We start from the raw sequence: 23001 nt of genomic DNA, 5'->3' as shown, positions 1-23001 counted from the left end.
CTGTATACCTCTGTCCAGGCTAAGTCTTTTTCTTCCCCTCTCTCCCTCTTTAATCCGTCCCTCTATTTCAGGAGGGAGAAAAAAAAACACAAAACCAGGTTCACGCAGTGCTTTAGTGGCTAAAAGTGAAAGAGCTTGTGTTTTTTCTTTCTCCCTTTTCCTCCCCTGCGCTGAGTTGAGCCTTGAATCGCTCTGGAAAATTGCTTCTTTTCAATAGAGGGAAGGAGGAACAACGTTTAATGGGATCCAAAGGGAGTCTGCGCTCTTAAACAGGTGGAAATTGGACGTCCTCGAATTTATACAAATAGTAAGTAAGTATATAATCCGGCGTGGAAAAGGAGAGATCCCATCATCTCAGAGGATTACTGAAAACATTTCCCAAAGTGGAAAAAGAAAAAGATAAGCGACTTGTCAGGCGAAGAAAGGGAGACAATAAAGCCTCAAATTTCTTTAGTCAGAGGTGGAAACACATTTATAATCGCCTTTCTTCCGCATTTGGTTATATTTTTATGCCACAGATGACATACGGTGGCCTTTAAAGCTCATGCCAGCCCCTGTGTAGATTTATTTCAGAGGCTGGCAGGTTGATGAGGGCGTCTCCCTGTCACCCAGTTAAGAGTTTGGGTGCCCGCTGATGTCAGGAGACAGTGATCCGCGCTGATGAGGGGCGGGCGCTGCCAGTGTGTGACAGAGAGCAGTCGGCTGGTTTCTCCACTCCCACCCGACCATTAAAGAGCTGAACTCCAACACTGACTCAACTTTACGCTCCAGCATCCTCCGGGAGCTCCGGCTACAACATTTTTCTCTTTTTTTTCCTCCTCTTCTTCGTCTGCTTTTTCTTCTCCACTTCCCAAACGACCTCAGTAATGTCCTGTTAATTTTGTGTGCACTAGTTAATGAGCATTAATCCATCACCCCTGGATGCTATTGTTGCGGGGGGAATGGCCATTTGAATGCAAATGCGTGACACTGTGACAGCAAGGTGCTTATTAAACTGATGTGTCCTCCTGTCTGTGGTGCCGGGAGCTCAGCAGAGTGAAAGGACGCGGGGCAGCTGCAGGAGCGGGTCGGACTAAAACACCAGGAGTTGCTCACGCCAAGTTTCTGCTCTGTTGCAAACAAAACAACAAGACCAACAACAACAGCGAAATGGCAAGTTCTGCCTCTGTGGAGACGGTGATGTCTTGCGGGAGGACCGGAACCTCCGCGGCTCCAAAGACCCTGGCCTTCTCCATAGACCGGATCATGTCCAAGAGCTCGGAGCCGAAGGGGAGCGCAGAGGAGCGGGCAGAGGGGAAGAAGCTGCTCGGGCTCTGCTCACCAATCCCCTGCATGATCCCTCTGCAGCCCTTCAGTTACGACCTGCAAGCCAAGGCGCTGATGAACTACTCGGAGTTGTGGAGAGCCAGTTTCAGGGGGACTTTTTGCGGCTCTGCGGCCGGTCCGTGCAAAGGGAACTGCGGGATGTGTGGCAAAGCGGAGCCGAGTTTGAAACAGCCGCTGCTGACTTCAGGAAGCAGGGTGGTGAAACCGCAGGTGATCCATCAGGCCGTGGCCGTGCCCAGCGGAGGCTCGCTCTACTATCTCAACTACCTGGACTCTGCCTACCAGCAGTCAGAGCTGCTGGCCGGACACTGGTTCTCCAGCTCGCAGGCCCAGGCCTCTCTGTCCGCGCACCACAGACTCTTGCTGCTGGAGAACGCCAAGCTGGCCGCGGTGGGAGGCGAGAAGCTGCCCACTCCTCAGTACCCGCATAAGGAACATCTGCCCGGGCAGCTGGACCAGATTGTGAAGGAGAACCACGGCCTGAGCGCGGAGAAGAACGGAGTCAAGACGCACAGCAAACTGAGCAGCAGCCCCGCAGATGGAAAGCCCAAAAACTTTACATGTGAAGTGTGTGGAAAGGTAAAATCACTTCACTTCATTTTGTTTAATTGTGTCATATTTTTGAACTCATGTGTGGCTTTTACCAGAAATGTAAATATTGGAATTCACACTCTAAAATTATCTTTATAGAACATTTTAAAGTAGATGTTGAAAAATATTAACACTGAAATAAACTGAAAAAATTAATTAGATCATTTAATCTGAACGAACAACATTCAATATATCAATAATTTAGTTTGTAAGAGAATAAATACAATAACACCTGCATTGAATAATTGTACGCACGCTGGTTTGTGAAGTGTCTCAGTTTAAATTATGTTAAACATGTATAAAATAATGTCTCCGTTGTTTTCTGTTCTCTGCAGGTTTTTAACGCGCATTACAATCTAACCAGACACATGCCGGTGCACACCGGGGCCCGGCCCTTCGTCTGTAAAGTGTGCGGGAAAGGGTTCCGACAGGCCAGCACGCTGTGCAGGCACAAGATCATCCACACGCAGGTGAGACGCGCCGAGTCCACGATGGTTCCTATCTGCACATAACCTGGAATTAATTAAAATAGCATGTTTAAACTATTTATTAATTTAATGTTTTCCTTTTCGTTATCCAGGAAAAGCCTCATAAATGCAACCAGTGCGGGAAAGCGTTCAACAGAAGCTCGACTCTCAACACTCATGTACGGATCCACGCCGGGTACAAACCTTTCGTCTGTGAGTTCTGCGGGAAAGGTTTCCATCAGAAAGGTAAACAAGCCTCTGTGTTAGTGTGTGCATGATAAATCCAAAAAACACGCTCGCCCTGTTGCTTTATCTTTATTTTGGCTCTTCTTTTCGAGTTGTCTAAAATTATTTCAGTATTTCAAATACACCTCGGTGATTATATTTTGATGTGCAGGCCGAAAAAGAAATCACAGGTTTATCTTTGGTTTTGTTGCGACCCAAGGGGAGAATTTCCTTCTTTTTTGTTTGTATTATTCGAAAATTCTCCAAAATCAAATTTATGAATTTATTTTAAAAGAGGCGTCGTTTTTTTTTTCTTGTCATCTGTTTAACATCATGATTCAATTTCTCTAAAATCCGAGCTCGACCCCTTAAATGATAAACAGAAAAAAAAATCCACGCTCACTGAGAGATAAACTTGCTCATTGTGCATCGGAATTCTTTTTTTTTCTCGTCAAATGAAACTCACTCCTCTACGTCTTTGTCCTGAGATTCAGGCTTTTCAGAAATAAAAAGCTTTTTTTTTTTTTTTTATTAGCGCTGTGATCTTGCTGAGTTTAATTTGGCATGAGGAAACAGGATTTCTTCTTGTGCTAACAAAGACAGTTGTGAAGTCCTTGAGGGACGCAGTGGTTTGGATTAATGTGTGTTTGTGTGTGGACACATTCCGGTGCTGCTGCTGCTGCAGGGATCAGAGTGTTCACTGTGGAGGAATCCTCAGAGCTCCTGAAATAAAAAAAAAATCAGCACTAAAAGCAGAAACATATGCTGCTGCTGCAGCTCGGAGTTATCTGTGAGAGTCTAATGATTGAGGAAATAATTGCAGAGTCTGCGATGGGACTGAAGCGATCAGTGGAAATAGGACATGTCACTTTACACAGACTAATTCTCCCTCTGAGACGGCTGCATTTGCTCTGGGTCAGCTGCTGCAGACCCCGGCACAGTCAGAGGAACCGGGCCGGGTTTTGTCTTCACTTGTCGCTTGCGCTTGATTTTGACAAAGTTTGACAACTTCTTGACTTCGACACACAAAACCCTGATTAATGAAGGCTGGGCAGGGCGGAGGGACCGAAGAGGCTCTAACTTCACGGTGAACTGCTGACCTTGGCGGGGGAAAAGAAAAGAGGAGAGTGGACAGAGGGGTCTTTCATCCTCACTTTCTACTGAGATTCCCAGTAAACAGCACAGGGGGCTCCCTGCCTCCCTCTTTGATTTACTTTAAATGCACTTTAAAAAAACAATCCCTCTTTACTTTCACTGAGAGAAGATGTGACATTATTCTCTCTGAAAATATGTGACTGCATCTGGTTTTGTAGGTTTGCAGGTTGTCTGCACTCAGAAACTTGATTCTATAAAAAATGCAGAAACAAACAAAAAATAAAATACAGAGGCGAATTAACATCAAAAAATGGTGAAAAAATACAAAGCAGCATTTTTATGGTGCATATTTTCTGTTAAATTCCTAAAACTACTTCTGAGGGATGTGTTTAATTTGTGCCAAACTGTGCAACACTGAAGCTGCAGTGCTCCTTTTTTCTTCAATACACTCTCTCTGAGATAGAAAGACTGTTTGGGTTAGTCTCAAAATATTCATATATTGTATAACATTCAAATGTGCTTTACAGTTTTAAATAATGATATATATATATATATATATATATATATATATATATATATATATATATATATATATATATATATATATATATATATATATATATATATATATATATATACATTAAAGGCCTGGCCCAAAATTTGACTTTTTTTTTCTCTGTAAAATCTTTTTTTTTCTACAATAACCTGTTGGATAAAATAAATACTAAGACATGACTCCAGGCTCATAAAAGTCATGCAAGACTTTTCTTTTCCCCATGTTTTGAAGGGGACGCACAGGAGTGACGAAACAGATGAAATAAATCTGACTCAGAGTCAGTGTCTTTACTAAAACATAGATTGTTTATCTGGTATAACGAGTGAACATGTCATGTTACAGACACAAGCCTGCAACGCTGGGGATATATCTACAGTTTCTTTGAGCAGACGCTTTTGTCTAATGCTGCAAGTTATTTGGCTGCAGGTGCTGCCATCAAGTGCAAGAAGTAGTGCTTTTTTATGTAGAATAATGTAGCCATGACTAACTATAATTAATCACAGGAACAATACACTTCAACCTTCAACAACATTCAATAATCGGAGCTAAATATTGACTAAGAGCTGGGTCTAAGACCTCCTGACTCATTCTACCCCTGAGGACAAAGAGGAGATGGGTCAGCTGAGGATAAAGACATATGTATATTTGTAGTTATGTAACTGATGGCTGTGTCAACATGTTTTAGACAGATTTTTGTTGACAGCATGTATACTTTAAAAACCACTGTCTACATTTATTCGTCTGTTCTCCTGCTCATGATCTCTTTCTTCTTTTCTCAGGAAACTACAAGAACCACAAGCTGACGCACAGCGGGGAGAAGCAGTACAAGTGCTCCATCTGCAACAAAGCCTTCCACCAGGTCTACAACCTGACCTTCCACATGCACACGCACAACGACAAGAAGCCCTTCACCTGCGCCACCTGCGGCAAAGGCTTCTGTCGCAACTTCGACCTGAAGAAGCACATCAGGAAGCTGCACGACAACAACTACAGCGCAGCCGCAGAGGCCTCCAGAGAGCTGCAGAGCTGAGGGGGAGCTGCTGCTCAAGTCCCACCATGCATTTCAGCACAAGACTGGCTCATGTCCTGCATCTGTAGCCTGCACAAACAGGTCTGAGAAGGGACAGGTGGGACGTTCTGCTTGAGTCGTGACACAGAGCAGGGCAGAGGGTACGACACACACTTAACACACACTACAGGAGCGTAGCGGGGATTATTATTCTGCACAGACACGAGCGTGGAGCAGAGAGGACACCATCTGTCTTCATCACGGACATGTAAATAATAGGCTATGAAATAAAGAATGTTATTTAAAATGTGAATCATTGCCATGTTGTGTATTTCACAGACAAAAAAGTTAATGTGAATAAGTTATAACTTATAAAGAAAACTGAATGTTTGAGCCATGTTGTTTCTGTTTTTTGAAGGTATTTGAAAATAAATCTTAATAATATGATGCCAGTTGTATTTTTTTTGTTATTGTCTTGTCTTAACTTTTACATAATTTCTAAAGACCTAACACAGTTTTACGCAGAGAAATTTAACCGTGATAGAGAGAGAATGGAAAAATAAATGCCAGATTTCAAATTAAAAGGACTTGAAGCGTTAATATAAATGAGCTTAATGGATTAAAAACAGAAACAAAATTACAACAAATAAGAATTGTCCCTTCTCATTATCTCAACAAGACATTTTATTTGCATTTTATGTTTAAAGCTCCTCTGAATATCTTTCTGTTTCTGTTGACTGGCGCCCCCTGTGGACAACGTGCTCTATGCCACTTTTGTGAAGTACAGGCAAAACTAAATCTTAAAAAATTCTGTAGCACCTACTCATAGTCACAGTGGTTTCAGACAATAAAAATAAGGATGCATGAATAGTCACTGTTTTTGTTGATGGTTGTTTTTGTTTGCTCAGACAATGAAGATGTATTATTGTAAATAAGAACACATGTAAAGACCATCAAAACTACTTACAGGAGCTTTAATCACACACACACACACACACACACACACCTATATATATATTTTTTTATATATATATATATATATATATATATATATATATATATATATATATATATATATATATATATATATATATAGATATATATATATATAAAATATGTGATTAATTTTGATTTTTTTTGTGTGTGTGTTTTTTCAGTTTGGGAAAAAAATCTTTCAAAAGTTTGTGTGTTGAGAATACAGGAACATTTACTTACAAGAGCTGAGAGATGAAGAACCATGACCTCGGGATACAGGACACATGGTTGCATCTAGAAAAAAAGGGTCACAAGCCACAAAAGTGAGAGTTCCAAAGAGTAAAAAAAATTGTAAAATTATACACATGGTAAATTTATCCTCGTGCTTTGACATGATTCAATAATGAACAAAAATCTGCATGAGATAAGATGTGAGAGCAAAATGTAAGATGACAACTAGAGCACACATATCATGAACTAATCCCACAAGATAAACCATTAAGATGCACAAATAAAGGTAAATAAAGTTTGCTAGGAACATTTTCACTATTTTTTTTGTCCAAAATATTTATTGTTCATGCACAAGTTTTAAAGTTTTGCAAAACAAGATCACAATTTAAGGATAAACTTTTTGTGCACACAAAGTAAAAGATTGATCTTTAGGGACTTTAGAGGCTCCATCCTAAATTTCGAAACCATGGAAAGTGAACTATTGGTGATGATTTATTTTTCTCTTTGAATGTACAGTTTAATAATTTTAGTAATATCAAGTCCAGATAAAACATTGTCTTATTTTGCATTTAACTTAATAAAAAAATTGACCACAATAATCAAAAATCCAAATAGAAAAATGAGTAGTATATTTCCGTTTCCTTTTGCTGAGTTTGTGATGCCTAACATTTTAATATCTTAACCATCAAATGATGATGGTAGTTAAAAATTTCACAATAGGTCCACTCTCACTTGCACCTTATTCAATATTTCACAGCATCGGCATCTGCCCAACTTTGTGGGTCTTTTATTTTGAAGTGTTGTTAGAAAGCCACATATGGACTCAGCCTGGCTCCTCTGTAGACTCTGCAGCCACTTTGTTTCAACATTTATTGACAGACACGATCTTAATAATGCTGCATTTACACTTGACTCAGGCGTAATGGCGTAAATGATCAGAGATAACATGGGCTCTTGAAAGCGAATTACATTAAGCAGTTAAACGGCCTGGGGAGGCTTGATTGGGGACTGTCTCATCCGGAGCCGCTCATCAGAGGCGGAGATAATGGAGCACTCAGGCCGCAGCTCCTCATCTGGGCCTCTGCGTTAATAGAGCACAAGTTATTCTCCTCACGGCTCCTGGAACAATATTATCCCTGCACACATTCTGTCGAGAGGCAGCTCCGTGCTCCCAAATGGCGCTCTTTCTATTAACAGCCAATTAGCGCTGAGCCGGACCGGCAGGCCTGCAGAGGCCCGGCACGGCTGATATTACCAGACACAGCTCTGCTCACCTGGTTCACTCACACTGAGGACGCGTGGACGGACCGATAAAGACAGAAACGTGAAAATGTGGGCTTCACCGGGCGACACCAGCCCTCTCAGTGTGTTCATGAGGTACATAATCTGCTGGAGCGAAGAAAATCCTAAAATCTCTGACAACGAACCTGCGAGGTCACATCGACTATCTGCGGATAAAACGCCTCTTGATATCAGGGATAAGTGGAGCTGATAATGAAGGATAATGAGATGAGTGCATGCTAAGACTGCAGAAATAGTGTTGCATGTCACTCCCCCATCCCTCCCCTCACGTGTCCTGTCCACTGTCACTATCAAATCACTGAAATGATTTGTCTGCATCATATCCTCACATGAAGTGGTGTGCTGTCTGAGCTTCCTCCACAGAGGCCTCTAACTCAGGTGAATAATTAATCCACTATGACTCACTGGGATTAGTCTCCAGAAAATGGCACAACAAATTGAAGAATTTTCCCAATAAAGCCTCCTAATTTTTGTTTGCTGTATTTTTCTCATCATTATGAGAACTGTTTTGGTATTAAAACAATACACATCAAATAATGGAACAATTAAAAAAAAGGAAAAACATAAATGACTCACTGACAAAGATAGCAAGAAGTTCACCACTCAGTCCTTCGGTATCAGTCAAATGAGATTAGATCAAATTCCCAGGTGCAACTGTAGTACATTGTTATGAAAAAGAACCTCACACAGTACAAAAGTGACAACACTATTGATCTCCAGGCCCTCAGGCAGCACAGCACTAAAAACTGATATGACTCTGTAGTGGAAATCACTGCATGGACTTCCAAAAACCATCCACAAATTCAGGTTAAATCTGTTCCATGCAAAGAGGAAGCTACTGTATATAATCAGGATCCAGAAATGACAGCAAATTCTCTGTGTCTAAGAGAGGAACAATAATTTTGCAGTTTAACAAGATCCTTAGATTCAAAATGTGACAAATTTAACCATAAAACAACACAATCTTGATTTAAATATACAGATTGAAACAGTTTTGCAAATTGGTTTCAACAATATTTCCACACTGCCTCTACTTTAGTGGAATTTGAGTTGCATGAGTGACACTTTCAATAAAAAGGAAGTGAAAATGTCTCTCACGTTTTTTGAACAACAGCCAGGTGATGTCAAGAAACAAGATGGCATTATGGAAAAAGTGGTTTCATCATCAAACCATGCATGTATGATGTATTCTTAAAGTAGAAAAACATGTCTAAAAATATAAAGGTGCAACATGGGAAGGGAAGGAAACCCTACTACTTTCAACTGGATCAAATCCATAACAAAATAATTTGCAAAATAGTTGTAGTAAAAGCTGAACAACTGTTACAAATGTTATTTTTTCTGTGCTTTTGTATCACACTGTTTTGCCATAATGCTTGAAATAGCAGGAGAATCACTTTGACAGTGTGATGAAGAAACCTTCAATAAAAACTTTGAATGGCTTGTTAAAGTTAAAGATGTACAACAGAGATGGTATTGAGATACATATTATCCCTATTTACATCTATCTGGAAATTAGAAGTACAGTATTACACTTTGAGTTCCAAACAAAACAAAAAAAAAAATAAAAATAAAATAAAATATAATTAACACGCCTGCTTCACATTTTCCCATAGCAAAGTGTGAGAAAGAACAGACAGCACACACACTCACAGCCTCACACAGACACGCACAAGCTGCGGGGCATGGACAACAGTGTCAGAGAAGTAAACAACCTAAAGCCAGGCAGGTTGTGCTTTTCTCTGCACTTTTTTTTTTCAGCACCTTCATCATCTGAGCAACCGGCTCCACATCCACAAACACGTTAATTGACGAGCGGGAGCCTTAATAAAGGCGCGCGCATGCGGGGAAGATTAGAGGCGGGGGCCAGCGGAGGAGATCGGGAGCGCGCGCTAATCGGCTGTCAACAACAGCATGAGGACATCTTTCTTTTGCTCTCTCCGCCACCAGGGGATCACCGGGGGATTCAGGCAATTTAGAGCCGACAAAAGAGCTCGTTTGAGACAGGAAGAGAAGAAAAGCGAGAGGCGGACTTTTTGTCTGGCGGATTGAATTGATTGTAAATGGGAGATTAGCGGGAAGCTTCAGCAGCGGCTCATAAGTGCCCGATCGAGGAGGAGCGAGAGAAAGGGACCAATTAAGTCCACCAAATGTTAACTTACATCAGTTTCCCCTCAGTTTAGCCCACATGAAATTCCAATTAAAGCGTCCCCGCACTATGGCAGCTCTTTTTCTTTCAAGAAGAGAGGGTGGAGGGGTGACGACAGTTTGTGTCATTATACAGCCAGCAGACTCAGTTCCCACAACATCTGATAACATTACTTCAGCTTCTGCTATGGGCCACTTAGACAGCAAAACAGGCGTTTCAGGTTTTTAACATCACTTAGAAGAGAATAAGCTCATTTAAACTTCTTAATTTACTAACAAATTTAAATATTCAGTTTTGTTTCTGGCTGAGAAATCACCCTTTTCCATGTTAAATCAGAGTTCTGACTAAAACCTCCTGATTTTAATACTGTCTTTTGTTCTTTTCATGCAGATCATCAGGACTATGACCTGAAATTCATCCCTAAATTCTGAAGTAGATGTCAAAACTCGATTATATTTTTCATCATTCTGTTTCCCAGCCTATAAAACATAACGCACAAGTTTTCTTCCTTACTCTCTTTTTTCACTTTGATGTGAGTGACAATTTTGCAGCACACCTCTATTAGGATGAAGGATTAAAGGTGCAGTGTGTAGTATTTGTTACCTTTTATCAGAACAGACTTCACAAAAATGAAATAGAATATTCACAAGTATGTTTAAACTTGTCAATAACCCCCTGAATATAAGAATGTATTAGTTTTTGTTTATCTAAAATGAAACCAAAGATCCAAGAGCAGATCTCCTTCCATTGAAACCATGTTTTTACTTTACAAATTAGTAACTTCTTTTGGTATTCAACCAGTGGCTGTCCAGAGACATTTTTTTGGTAAAGACTTAAATGAGTGATCGACTTATCATACATCACTGAAGTTTCTAGTTTTTTAAAGTCACTGTCACCAAAGAGCTACTAAAAATTGAACAGTTCCATTTCCAAGCACTGCACATTTAGTAGTTTGTGGTTTAAAAATACTCTGCGTGTGCAGGGCAGAGGTTATGGGAAGCATATGAGAAGCATGCTTTGTTTGACATTTGTGAAACTGGTAGAACAGTGTGTTTGAAAATAATCGTCCTCATAAATTAACATTCATTTTGTAAATTTTACTTTGGACAGGGACATTGCTCAAATGTTTGAGACATCATGAGTCAAAAGTCTTTCATCTCTTATTGAATAATTCTGATTGTGAAGTTAATATTAAGTTTCTGCTCAGGGGCCTGAAAGGCCCTCCCGCCCCCCTCGTTAGGGGAGCTGTGGCCCTCTGGCACAATGAGCTCCAGGATTCATTGTGTGGGTTAATGAGCAGTGGCTTCTCATCACTCTCCATCTCTGTTCCTGCTTTAAATGAGAAGATGCAGAAAGGATGGAGGACTGAGCATGCCACAGTTTAGTCCTTTAAAAATGAAACACAATGACAGTACATGCCTCATAAAGAGCAAAAGAGGATGATATAAGTGATGCTGGTTTGTCTTAAAATAACCAGAGGCCCTGATTGTGTTTTGGTTCAGCGCTGGGGAATCCAGGGTGTGATGCATGGAAATGAGCCACTCAAGACGCAGCCAAACACACAGATTACAATTGAACAGCAGCTGCATTCACTCGCTCCTCATTTAGATTCTTTTACTAAGTCAACCCGAGCCTTTCTCCACCAAAACCTCATCAGAATGTCTTAAAGACAGCAGCAGCAGCTTGTCCCAGAGATGTGGCTGCCCGCCTGCCTTGGCATGTCAAGGGCACGATGGGCCCAGAGAAGGTGCTTCATGGCTGGGAGGGGGAGTGCTGGGCTGCTGGGAACTGAGCAAGGAGGGAGCTCTCATCACTCGTCTGTTGTCAAACTCCACTCCCTGACCTCCATCATCCACCCCTTCATCCAAACGTCTATTTGAGTCTATTTGGTCTTTAGCTTCAGGCTGAGGAAGGAAAGGGAACCTCTGTGTCTCTTAGGTGAGGAGGAGGAGGAGGAGGATGGATGGAGATCTGACTTCACTGGGTTTTACTCTTATTATGAACCTCACACAACTACTGACTGACAGTTCAACAATTCTACAATTTAAATGCTTTTCTGGATTCTTAATAAATCAGTTTACACCATCTTCTTCTTTAAATTAACATAAATGATACACCTCCATCTCCTGTCACTGTATAAGAAAGAGAGGAAGCTAAAATACAGCCTTGCTGGGGGCTGGCAGACTGCACTGGGAGAGTCAAAGCTTACATAGGGCCAACTTGATGGAGCCAAAAGGTTGATGTCATACCCTGATAACCAAAGAGCACACTTTAACTCAGTGAAGCTGCTTTTTTTCCTTAATAATCTGATTACGAGACAAACTTTAATACGCCAAAGATAAGCGTTGTCCCGTTAATGAGATGACTTGGAAAGACGTTATAAAGATGTTGAAAACTGGGTGGAGTCTCTTGATCGTCTAAATGACAGATCTCTGGTTATGTGCTGAAGAAAACCAAATGCACTGAAAACACATCTCGCCATGGATGGGTTGTAGAAACTGATACTGTGTCATGATATTTTACATCCTTATTGACCTCCTAAGACTCGAGCTTTTGTCTGGTGTGCGATTTTTAATTCACCTTCATATTTGGGATAAGTAAGACCTAACTAAATGTGGTCATTATACAGAAAGTTTGGTTGTGTTATGAGTTCCGTTAGTTTTTATTGTTAGTGTTACTCTACTTACATAAGTATTTTTTTCACTACAATGGGTGTAATGTTGAGGTATCACCAAAAGATGATGTGGGCAGTGTACCTTAATGTGGCTAATAGGCCAAAGTGTAAAAAATGAAGTATCATGGGTCTGAGAGGCAGAAATTTAATGTCCACATAAGTGGACGCTGGGTCTTAAGAGGTTAAGATAGTTTCACTGACTTTTTACCAAAAGTCAGAAAATTTGTGTTTGATTATTTCTTTGTTGTAACAATGCTTCTTGTCAATAAACAGTATACTGTTAGAAAGCCTGTTTATTTGACTTTTAAGTCTCTGGAGAGACATGCGGGAAGCAGGCCACAGGATGAACTCAAACCTGGGCCACCTGCTTGAGGGTGTACCTCATGAGGTGTGACCTGGACTGCTAGGCCGTCTGCACCTCAAATGGTGCTATGTTGGAACATGTATTGGTGGGATGAGCAGCAGAGCTGAGTATATGGGTTGTGCTCATGAAAAATTTGCCAAATCTTCTTTGCCAATGCCAAACAACTTATTATGATGTTGAATCTTGTTTTGAGTTTCTGGTACACTGAAAACCTGGTGCTTGGCTGTCACCACCAGTGAGCTTGGGCTTTGCCACAGTGGTCAGTAGGTGTCTACTCCAAGACACAAACACAATTTTCTTTTTTTTCGAAAAAAAGATTACACTGGTCTTTATCTAATGTGACTTAAATGGCTTATTATTGGGTTGCAACAACATTTTTTCTCCACTCAAAAAACATGACATTAAAAGTAAAGGGTTACCAATTCTAGTCCTTGTGCAGACAGTAGTATAGAGGTTTGGACTAATGGCTCCAGAAATATCAATTCACAGCTGGAGCACTGCTGAGGTGCTCTTGAGCAAAGCATAAATCCCAACCTGCTTCAGGGAAAGCAGCTCCTCATACTGACACATCTCCACACCCAGAACAATCTGCACCGTCCCCTCAGGGGCCAATAATGAAGAACGTCTTTAATTCCTTTTCTTTTATCTAAACTGTCTGGAGGGTTGGTCGACCTGTTGAGCGTGGAAAAAACAAGAACCTAATCACTTTTTTGTGTATTGTGCTGCTCTGTAGGGGCCACGCACAAAACTGACATACCTTCTTAAATTATTATGTTTAATGTTAATTATATACCATACAGTTTTTTTATGTCTTTGGTCAATTGTGTTTTTTGCAAATTTGCTTTGTCTACATATTTTTTAAAAAAAGCAAGTAAAACATTACTAAATTAAATTAGGGACCTGAGAACAGTTAGTTGTTTTGTTATGCTCGCTCTTAAATTTGGGGACAATATTAGGTGAAATAGATGTGGTAAAATCAGTCGCTAGTAGACAACTATTGTGAATTGTATACAAGACAGAATAATAGACCCTTCTTATGTCAAAACAAAGCAACACACTCTTAACACGATCTATTCAAATATGTACCTCTTTGTATAACTAATCACAAGCAAATTAATGTAATCCTCTGCTTCTGCAAACCAATGAGCCATTTTCTGCATCACGTTCTGGTGGTACTCAGCCCTTTTCTCGTGGTATTAGAGCCCTGTGCCATTGTTTGAGAGGATCTTTTGATTCGGGATGTCCGGTGCCACGGCTAATCCTTTTGACCTGACCTGGCCCTGCTGGGAAATGTCCTCTCCTCCTTCACTTTAGGCCACCGTGTTAATGATAAATCACTCAGCGAGCACACACAATTGAAATCCCACCTCGGGCTTAATCAAAGTCTGTTTGATTCGTCACAACAAGAGCAGATCAGTACAGGATGAGCATTCATGATGACAACAGAAAACAAAACAACACAAAAAACATGTCAGCTTAAATAAAAGAGATGCTAAATATTGAAGGGGACCAGTGGTCAGGTAATGGTAGAGAGCTCAAAAGTCACTTGTCTCCTCTAAACTTCAGAAGAATCGAGTTTGATACCTCATTTGATGAAATCTAAATGATCAGGCTTGAGCTCTGTTGAGGATGTCCCAAACCTACAAGATTCCGAGCAAGATATATCAAAATGACAAAAAAGGAAAAACCATTAAGGTGATCATATTGGTTGCAATCCGAGGAGTCCAAGTTTTTGGAGGAGATTCTTGCAAAAAGGACAAGAGAACAGAGCTGGAAGAGAACATGATGGATCTTGAGGCAGGATATCCTAACAGAAATGCAGAGATGGAGGACAACTACTGTTTTCTCAAGACATGGAATCCAGCAACTCTGGGCCTCACAACACCAAGCTCTTAGCTTAGACTAGGAAGAGCTCTCAAAGACAGATTCTGAACGACAAGCAAAGTGGCTGTATTTAGGGCCGTCGGAGCCAAACACAAGTCTTTTAATAAATTCACCATTGGTTTGATTTACATGACAGCAGTGCAAAAACGAACCAAGGACACTAAAGTCATGTGCCTCATTTTCGATAATTATACTCCTTCAATTAAAGAGTATGATGAACCCAGGGTCTTAACTTGCCATTTCTTTTTTTTCAGCTTCACTGAAAGATGCATCTAACAGGGATCAGAGTTTAGTCCTGTGCTATCCTGAGATTAACTACCTCTACCTCTGTGCAACTGTTTATCTTGGGTGATTGTCTTTATGATAGCTTCTGTCAAAACAGACATCCCCTTCAAATCAACCAACCACATCGCTGTTTCCTGACTCCTGACGGTGGCTCTAATGACTTAAAGCCTACGCTGCTTCTCTTGAGGGCATTTTGTTTTCCAGGTTTAATCAGATATCATAAAAGACTACTGTGGCTGCCTTGAAATGTGTCAGTTATTGTTAGTACTGGTGTTATGTGACTAATGTATCTGGTATTGGGTGCCCCCAGTAGGAGAACAAACCAGTACTCGAAGTCTTTCATTCCTTCTGCCATCAGGCTGCTTAACCTTGATAGCAGTCTGTTAGACTGACATATTGGTACTTTTTTTTTCTTTTTTTTTAGTTTTTGTAACTGTATGGGATCTTTATTGCACTGTTGGGTATCTCCATGTTCTCTTTGACCTACCATTAATTGTGGATGTGTAATGTAATCTGCTTGACCCTGGCTACAGGAAGGGTCTGTTGAAGACTGCTGTGCATCAATGTCCTTTCTGTCATGTACTAACTTTTATTTTATCTTATTTATATTATGTTCATCGTTGTCTCGTCTTGCTGTCTGTTGTTATATGTGAAGCCTAGGTGGACTGCAAAATCAGAATTGCCCATTGGGATAAATCAAGTTGTCTAAACATAAATAAACTAAATATTGTGAGTTACCATCTAAATACCACCCTTCTTTGTTTAAAACAGAACAAGTTTGGTGTTTGTGAAGGTCTACTTAAATTTATCCTACATTGGATTGTAGACTGACTGTCCTGTTGACTCTGTTTTGCAGCTTTGCTGGTTTTCAGCTTTGGAAAGTAGAGGTTCAGGTGATAGCAAAACTGCTTCTGTGGCATCAACTTGTGGTTTCGTTCTTTGGTTTTGGTTCTTTGGTTTTGGTTCTTTGGTTTTGGTTCTTTGGTTTATGGTATGACAAAAAGTGAAAAGTGGTTTGTGTGAAGTAATTACAATTTCGTTGACCGCATTTTTTTTTTTTTTTTTTTGCATACTGCAGATTTTTCTACTTTTCAGATACAGCACACTACGTGTTTTCCCAAATCAGTACGTATTGTTAGGGCTGTTTTAAAAACCGCTTCTCTTGGCTGCATGACCAATGTGGTGCAACTGGAAATGTGCAGAACCCTTTATGTCAGAAATAAAACAAGTAACAAAATATGTACATACTTCAAAGTAAAACAGGATGAAGTAATTTCATTCATTTGGTGTAATGTTTAAACTAACTCTGGCATATAGTGTTTGAGGTTCACAGTAAGGATACAAATCCAAAAGGTGCCACATACGGTACAGTACAGTACAGTATGGTATGGTGTTTGGTGGTCAAAAATAAACTTTCCAAGACATTGATTCATTGATTTTTTTTTCATTGGAAAAAAAATACATAGCTAGAAAACTATTGTTGAAGTGTTTTTACCCTGTTTTTTTTTTTTTTTTTTTTTACAGCATCCTTGGGTGTCTATAAATAAAATTTATTACTTTCAATATTGTTATTGTTATTATTTATGTGGTGACAAGCTATTGGACCATGGTGTAAACTGATCTCTGCTTGTGTTTATGTCTGTATGATGTCAAATGTAGAGCTGGAAAGTATTAAATCGACTCAATTGGACCAACGTGACAGTATTTTTTTTCAGCCTGCTGCAGCAGAAAAACCCAGAGTGATTACCTGTTTGCTTTTTCTCAACCAATCTAAGTGTTTACCTGAGCGATGTGTGATCGTAAACAGATTAGAGCCTCATAAAGGACTTCATTAAGAATCAAACACAACATGCTGCTACCATATGTGGATCCATGCCCAGGTACGATCAATATCAACAAAAGGCGCAAGTACACAAACACAAAATTCATACGTGTTCTTTCAGCTGCACACCTAATCCATGAGTCAATGTGAATAGCGCCGCTCATTTTGACTTTACCAGGCGACAGCAGAAAGACATCCGTGGAAGCTCGATCAATACAGTGACTGAAGTGGAATTCAGCAAGCACACTCTCCCGCTAAGCGTCTTTAAGAGCAATAACACAGCTCAGGTTTACACGAGTCCAGCTGCGGAAGAATTTTCACATTAGCTGAAGAAAGCTGGTTCTGTTTGAGAGCAGAAATTTCGAAAAAGGTAGAAACCTCTTCTGTTGAGAGCTATAGGAGAGCTGAGAGGCAGCTTATGTGGATACAGTAACACAGTGAGGGGAGAGAAGCACTGTTAAAGAGGAAATATTACACTTCTGCCTGTTTGCTCAACAGGGAGCCGGGCCAGGCTACCTTAAGGCCAGTGTTGTTTCCTCTTAGTGTACTACATGCAGCCTTCTATTTAATGTGAGACAACATGACAACAGTCAAGGCCTCTGTGAAGGAAGAGACAAAGCGCTGGCAGCCCGGGCTCTTAAGTAGAGGTGACATGCCATGATCAAAGGAAAGACTCGGGACTCACAAGCTCACACAGGGTCAGAGGAGAGCCTCAAACAGCGCCAACAGGCACGACACTCAGCAGCCGCTCTGATCGGAAAAATCTGGATTCAGAAACTGAGGGTGACAATCAAAAATGGATTTCCCCAACAATGAAAAATGAAGTCATTTGCAATTTAAATTGCATCAGCAGTTGATACAAATCTGTGATCACCCCAGGCTCCCAGATCCAAACAAATGCAACAGACTCAAAGTGTGAAATAACAGGCTGCAAAAACGCAGCACGCCAAAATATTTTCCCTCCTCCATTCTTCCCCTCCCCTTCACTTGCCCCCTTGTGCACCCGCAGCATGTCACTGAATGAAATGCAGCGTGCAATTACCCATTATCCAATCAAATGGAGTCGACACTTAACCATTTGCGCGGCTTTGCGCTCAATTATGTGTCAGGCTCTCAGTGGGCACTCAATAGCTGAACTGCGTTGCATAATCGTGTGGCTCCAAGATTCACGCCACGCCACCAGAGACAGAGGAGGGCTGGAGGAGAGCCGGACCGCGGTCTGAGGGTCATTGTTGTCGTCTGTGGCTGGCAGGGTGAAACGAGGTCTGGCCACTGACAGCAGCCGTGACTCGGGCTCCAGCACCCTGGGGCCTCGGCCATTAGAATGCATAATGCAGGGCTAGTCATTTGGAAGGGCTCCAGATCGTGCTCTTCAACCCCCTTTTGGATAATTCACTGCATGGCATCTTCATCACCCACCCCCTTCACCCTCCCACCAACTGATCCTGTCACACATGATTGGACCCACAGCTCTTGTTCCTCCCCCCACTCATACCTTCCTCCGATTGTGGCCTTGACCTCGTGGTACTTGCCCCTTTACAAAACCAGCACCCCACCACCCAGCCCCATCAGCCCAGACTGGCCCACTTGGTCAGTCAGTCAGTGGCGGCCGGTGGCTATTTGACCCCTGAGGGCCGACGGTGCTGGGGCCCCAGCTGAGGAGCAGGGCAGCTGCCAACCACCGGCCACTTCAACTTGGGCTGTCCGGATGATTGCGTCTGTCAAGCCGCCACTCCGTGTCAGCCCTGCTCGGGTTTGATCACGGACAATTAGGGGTTAAAGAGAGGGAGGGGGATGCCAACTGTGGTGGAGCAGAGAGAGGAGGTAAAAGTGAACCGTGGGAGGGGGCTGCATGCACCCCAGACTTGAGGAACCAGACCTGTGTTTACCAGTGTTTGGTGACCAATAGGTGGGTGGTTCTCGAGCTCTCAGTTACCGGGTTTCGTGTCTCAGCTCGATCCTCCTGTAACTGCATCAGTGTCATACTGAGAAGTATATACATACAAGAAGTCTGGAGAAATATGTGTAACAATAACATGACTACTTTAAGTTTTTAATAAACAAGCAAATACTTAATTAAAAAAAGAAGAAAAAAGATATTAGGTTCTTTTGTGTTTTAATACATTTTATTTAAAAACCAGTGCTTTTAAATTTGTCAAATGTTAAAAACTTACCATCAAATTTGGCTTCAATGGAAATTGGAATTTTGTGACAGTTTTACTATTTCTACAAACACATTTCTTTGCTCCACACATTGATACAGGTTACAGTAATTAATATTGGAATCAGATATTTGTTGAAACCACAAAGTCTGTCGTGTGACAGTTAAAATTTTACCACACTCAGGAGATATTATATATCATTCTGTAACACTTTCATATTCTCCCAGATGCATACGAATAAGATTAACAAAATTATATTATATTTGACAACAAAGTGCAACATTTCTCAGTTATAAGTGCAAAACTTCTGCTAGAAAGATGCTGTCTTTTTTTGTTTTTGGTGCAGCACCAGGATCTGTTTTAAAAGTTTGTAATCATGCAGAAAAGTTTCCTGAATAATGTGACAAAAATATCACCACACAGCTGTTTTAATCTTATCAGGGGAGTAAATATCCTGATCGGCTGTATTGATGACAGGATGCACCTTAAGGTGGAAGTAGACACAAATGCAAAGTGTGGGACTTTCAAAAAAAGGCTGAGCCTTAAAGATTGTGATATAGAATAGTATTTTACCTTTTTTGATCCATCATACTGGCTTGTTGATCAGTGAATCTATCACGATCTGTCCGGATCCGTGTTGAAACGTCATAAAGTGCACAAATGAATGAGAGCTCTTTTTCAAAAGCTTGGTTTCAGTCTTTGAATCTGCTCATGTGTCAGATTTCATAAGCACAAAAAATAAATCATTTCTGTCTGGGAACCACTTGAATATTTTGGCTCTGACTCGTTGAAATGTTAAACAGAATCCTCCAGGCTGGGAGCTGCTGTGGTACAGTCTTATCTGGGGCTTCACCAGACACATGACTTTTACCTATGACACTGGCTCCCTCTGGTGGTTATCACACAGCACTACATTCATGAAAATATCTGCTCAGGATGTCAGACAAAGACACTTGTAGTAATCTGAATCTGTTCACCACAGTCTGTTTAGAGCTCAAAGAGAGGCATCAGCACCCTGTGCCCATTCCAGCTTTTTCCCAGGTTACAGTGCACCACCACCCCTCACCTATCGAGCAGTCCTGGGTTTAGGACGAGGAGGCAGGCCCCTGTCTTTGGCTGTGCTGGGTTTCTGTTTTGTCCTTGTGGCTGCCTCTTCTGGACTATCAGTGGGATGAGGACCTTTACCCAGGAAGAAGTTTTCCCAGGCTGGAATAGACTCTTCTACATACGTCCAGTATCGTGTCTGGAATAGAGGGACATAAACCTCAATGTGAGATCAGAAAGTCTTAAGTTACTACATCTGACTCTTCTCGGAGCAACTCTCAGAAACTGAGACAAAAAGATGAAGATTTTCAGTGATGTGAAGTAGAAGTCAGGTGAGAATTTCAGCAGCCTGCAGAGAGGAATGAACATTTGAGGGTCAACCTCTCAAATGAGAACAATTTCCTTTCAAGTACAAAACATGATTTTCAGGACTTCTTATTTTGTTCAGTGTCTCAGCTTTTTACACCTGCATGTCAGAAAATTAGTTTTAGCCAAGTGTGACTGTTCCTACCTGGAATTTATGGCAGAATACCGCCTTTTTTTTTTTTTTTTTGCATAATTTATCCCAAATAAACAGATTCTTGTTTATTATAGCTCAGGGCTTTATTCTGTGTTACAGAGATTATTTTTTAAGAAAAGGAAGTAAATTAAAGGAAGGAAAACTTTTATTAAAAGGTTATAATTTTTTTTGACAGAATAAAAATGCAACATGAAAATCCTGCACTGTGACTTTAAACTTAAATGTTAGCATCATTAAGCTTGATACCTCCAGAGCCAGGAGGTCAGGGCGTGGCAAATGTCTTCCTCTGAGACGATCCTCTATTTGCTGCATATCCTGTGGTAACACAAAGTTCACATGGTCACAAATAAGTTTATCTTTTTCAGAACAGCATTTGACATTAGCATACATCATCAAACAGTTTCATTTTCAATCACTGTCCTCTGAACCGTGTTGCTTTGTTACATGAGCTGTTACAAGTTTTTTTTTTTTTTTATTTCTGCAAAACAGAGACTGGAAAAACTCCAGTCTACATAAATCAAACAGGCTCATGTTTGCGGAAACTGCTGTTCATGGGTAAAGGACAGAGGAGAGCATGACTGAGTGAAGAAGGCCAGCTCTGTCCTGGGCTGCCTTCTGGAGCCTGTGCAGGTGATGACTGGCATTCATTTTTTTTCAAGGTTACACTTATTATATTACTCCAACTTATATTGTTATTGTATTGTTTGCACTTTCTACTTTCTTGTTTGCTGCTGTAATTCTTTAAGTTTCCCTGTTATAGGAAAAATAAAGGATTAACTCATCCTATCCTAAACCAGTCAGTGCTACCTGCAGCAGAGCGTTGTTCCTCTGTCGAGCAGCCTCAGACTCCTCCAACATCTTCTCTGTCTGGCTCTTCAGATGCTCTCTGCGACTCTCCATCTGCTTCAGACTGATGTCAAACACAACACAGGCCTTCATCATCAACATACTAATAACCCATTAACATAAACAACTGTAAATGTTTCCATTGATGGACAGGTTAATGTAAAACATCACAAAAACTACCTCATTCATAGCTCCTGAGTCAGTTGTTAGGGTAAGGAGGAGACAAGGTCCTGATGCAAAACCACTTAACCCACTTTGAAAAAACTATTTTTTTACACCCACTTATTGTATTTGGTAGTACGACCATTTCACAACTTTTTTATTAAAAAACTTGAAAACATACTTAGAACCTATTTATTCTCATCTATACCTGAAAAACCCAGGTACTGACTTGTATGCTGGTCTTATGTGGTCTAAGTAGGAGAAAAAGCCGTTGAATACCTGCTTTGCAAATCTTAAACTGTGTGTTAGGAGTTCTGAGCTTCTCTCCGTGATCCATTTAATTTTTTTTTAATTGTAGTTTTGTGGTTTAGACCAGGGCCTATGTGGAAGAGCCTAATGGGAATAAGATGCAAACTTCAACGTCGTACCAAAACCATACTATCGTCTACACGTCTACACAATACAAGGTACGTTAAAACGAGCAAATCAAAACGATGAGTCGTTTTCAAAGCCTTGTTAGACATTCATCAACAAATCGAGGCTTGAGAATCAATACATTTCAAAAGTTTTCTGAGAAGCCCGACTGTAAGGACAGCGGTTATCTACAGGGCAGACATTAAACCTCCAACGACGCTGTTATGGATAAAATTTGATGATAAAAATTTAATATGTTAAAGAAAACCTACTCACATTTCCTCGTGTGTCTTAAACAATTCATGTTCTTGGTCGAAACAAGCCGACATGGCTAGCAACAGCAGGCTCTTCCTCAAACAACAAATGGTTCGCATCAAGCTAATCTCAGTTTCAACATAACCGGAAATACGTCACCAAAATAAAAGCGCATTTATATAAATTTTAAACTATAATTAGGGAAGCTTCCGTAGGGTAAATAAAGTTGAAAAATACATTTTGACCTAAATAATAAAAATTTAAAGAGTATATCTCTGTAGGGAACCGTATGTCTACACTGTTTCATCATCTTAATATGAGCAAATCAAATCATGTGTTTTATTTTGAAGCTGTCATTATAAATTTAAGTTTCTCCTTTTCACAACTTCCCTCTTGATGTACGGAATCAGGATTAGGGCCAAGAGACCAAAAAAAAAAAAAATAATAAAAATTATATATATATATATATATATATATATATATATATATATATATATATATATATATATATATATATATATATATATATATATATATATATATATATATATATATATTTAATTCTACGAAGCCATGGCAAAAAAAAAGATAATATTTCATGTGCACAAAATACTTCTTAGTGACCACAAAATATACATATACT

General features: G+C 40.4%; 2 protein-coding genes across 3 annotated transcripts; one reads left to right on the top strand and one right to left on the bottom strand.

The window, feature by feature from the left end:
* The first annotated feature begins 461 nt into the window (after window positions 1–461).
* Window positions 462–5661, top strand: fezf2 (FEZ family zinc finger 2). The gene is made up of 4 exons (XM_074676664.1): window positions 462–1905; window positions 2253–2387; window positions 2498–2630; window positions 5040–5661. The coding sequence occupies exons 1-4, from the start codon at window positions 1150–1152 to the stop codon at window positions 5288–5290; spliced, it is 1275 nt and encodes a 424-aa protein (XP_074532765.1). The 5' UTR covers window positions 462–1149; the 3' UTR covers window positions 5291–5661.
* cep15 (centrosomal protein 15) lies at window positions 3174–22480 on the bottom strand. 2 transcript variants are annotated; one of them, XR_012598849.1, is made up of 6 exons: window positions 22380–22480; window positions 21489–21591; window positions 20928–20996; window positions 20184–20360; window positions 6485–6538; window positions 3174–3332 (listed from the first exon to the last, which is right to left on the bottom strand). XR_012598849.1 is itself a non-coding variant. In XM_074676674.1 (4 exons), exons 1-4 carry the CDS (start codon window positions 22475–22477, stop codon window positions 20184–20186), a joined length of 447 nt encoding a protein of 148 aa, XP_074532775.1. In that variant the 5' UTR covers window positions 22478–22480; the 3' UTR covers window positions 19146–20183. The 2 variants fall into 2 exon arrangements, 1 of the variants encoding a protein (XP_074532775.1); XM_074676674.1 differs by lacking the exons at window positions 3174–3332; window positions 6485–6538 and having other exon boundaries at window positions 19146–20360.
* Window positions 22481–23001: the final 521 nt, after the last annotated feature.

The sequence above is a fragment of the Halichoeres trimaculatus genome, unplaced genomic scaffold, assembly GCF_033239565.1.
Source record: "Halichoeres trimaculatus isolate MK-OKI-2021-1 unplaced genomic scaffold, fHalTri1.1 fHalTri1_scaffold_1, whole genome shotgun sequence".
Classification (NCBI taxonomy): domain Eukaryota; kingdom Metazoa; phylum Chordata; class Actinopteri; order Labriformes; family Labridae; genus Halichoeres; species Halichoeres trimaculatus.
This window is presented reverse-complemented; position numbering and strand designations above follow the sequence as displayed.

What these genes read in the sequence shown, in the direction of transcription:
- cep15 (XM_074676674.1), bottom strand. Translation starts at nt 22,477, where the DNA reads ATGCGAACCATTTGTTGTTTGAGGAAGAGCCTGCTGTTGCTAGCCATG. An exon ending in TTTAAGACACACGAGGAAAT is followed by an intron (nt 21,592 to 22,379) that starts GTGAGTAGGTTT and finishes GTTTGACATCAG; the next exon opens with TCTGAAGCAGATGGAGAGTC. An exon ending in CTGACCTCCTGGCTCTGGAG is followed by an intron (nt 20,361 to 20,927) that starts GTATCAAGCTTA and finishes CCTCTATTCCAG; the next exon opens with ACACGATACTGGACGTATGT.
- fezf2 (XM_074676664.1), top strand. Translation starts at nt 1,150, where the DNA reads ATGGCAAGTTCTGCCTCTGTGGAGACGGTGATGTCTTGCGGGAGGACC. An exon ending in CATGTGAAGTGTGTGGAAAG is followed by an intron (nt 1,906 to 2,252) that starts GTAAAATCACTT and finishes TGTTCTCTGCAG; the next exon opens with GTTTTTAACGCGCATTACAA. An exon ending in ACAAGATCATCCACACGCAG is followed by an intron (nt 2,388 to 2,497) that starts GTGAGACGCGCC and finishes TTCGTTATCCAG; the next exon opens with GAAAAGCCTCATAAATGCAA.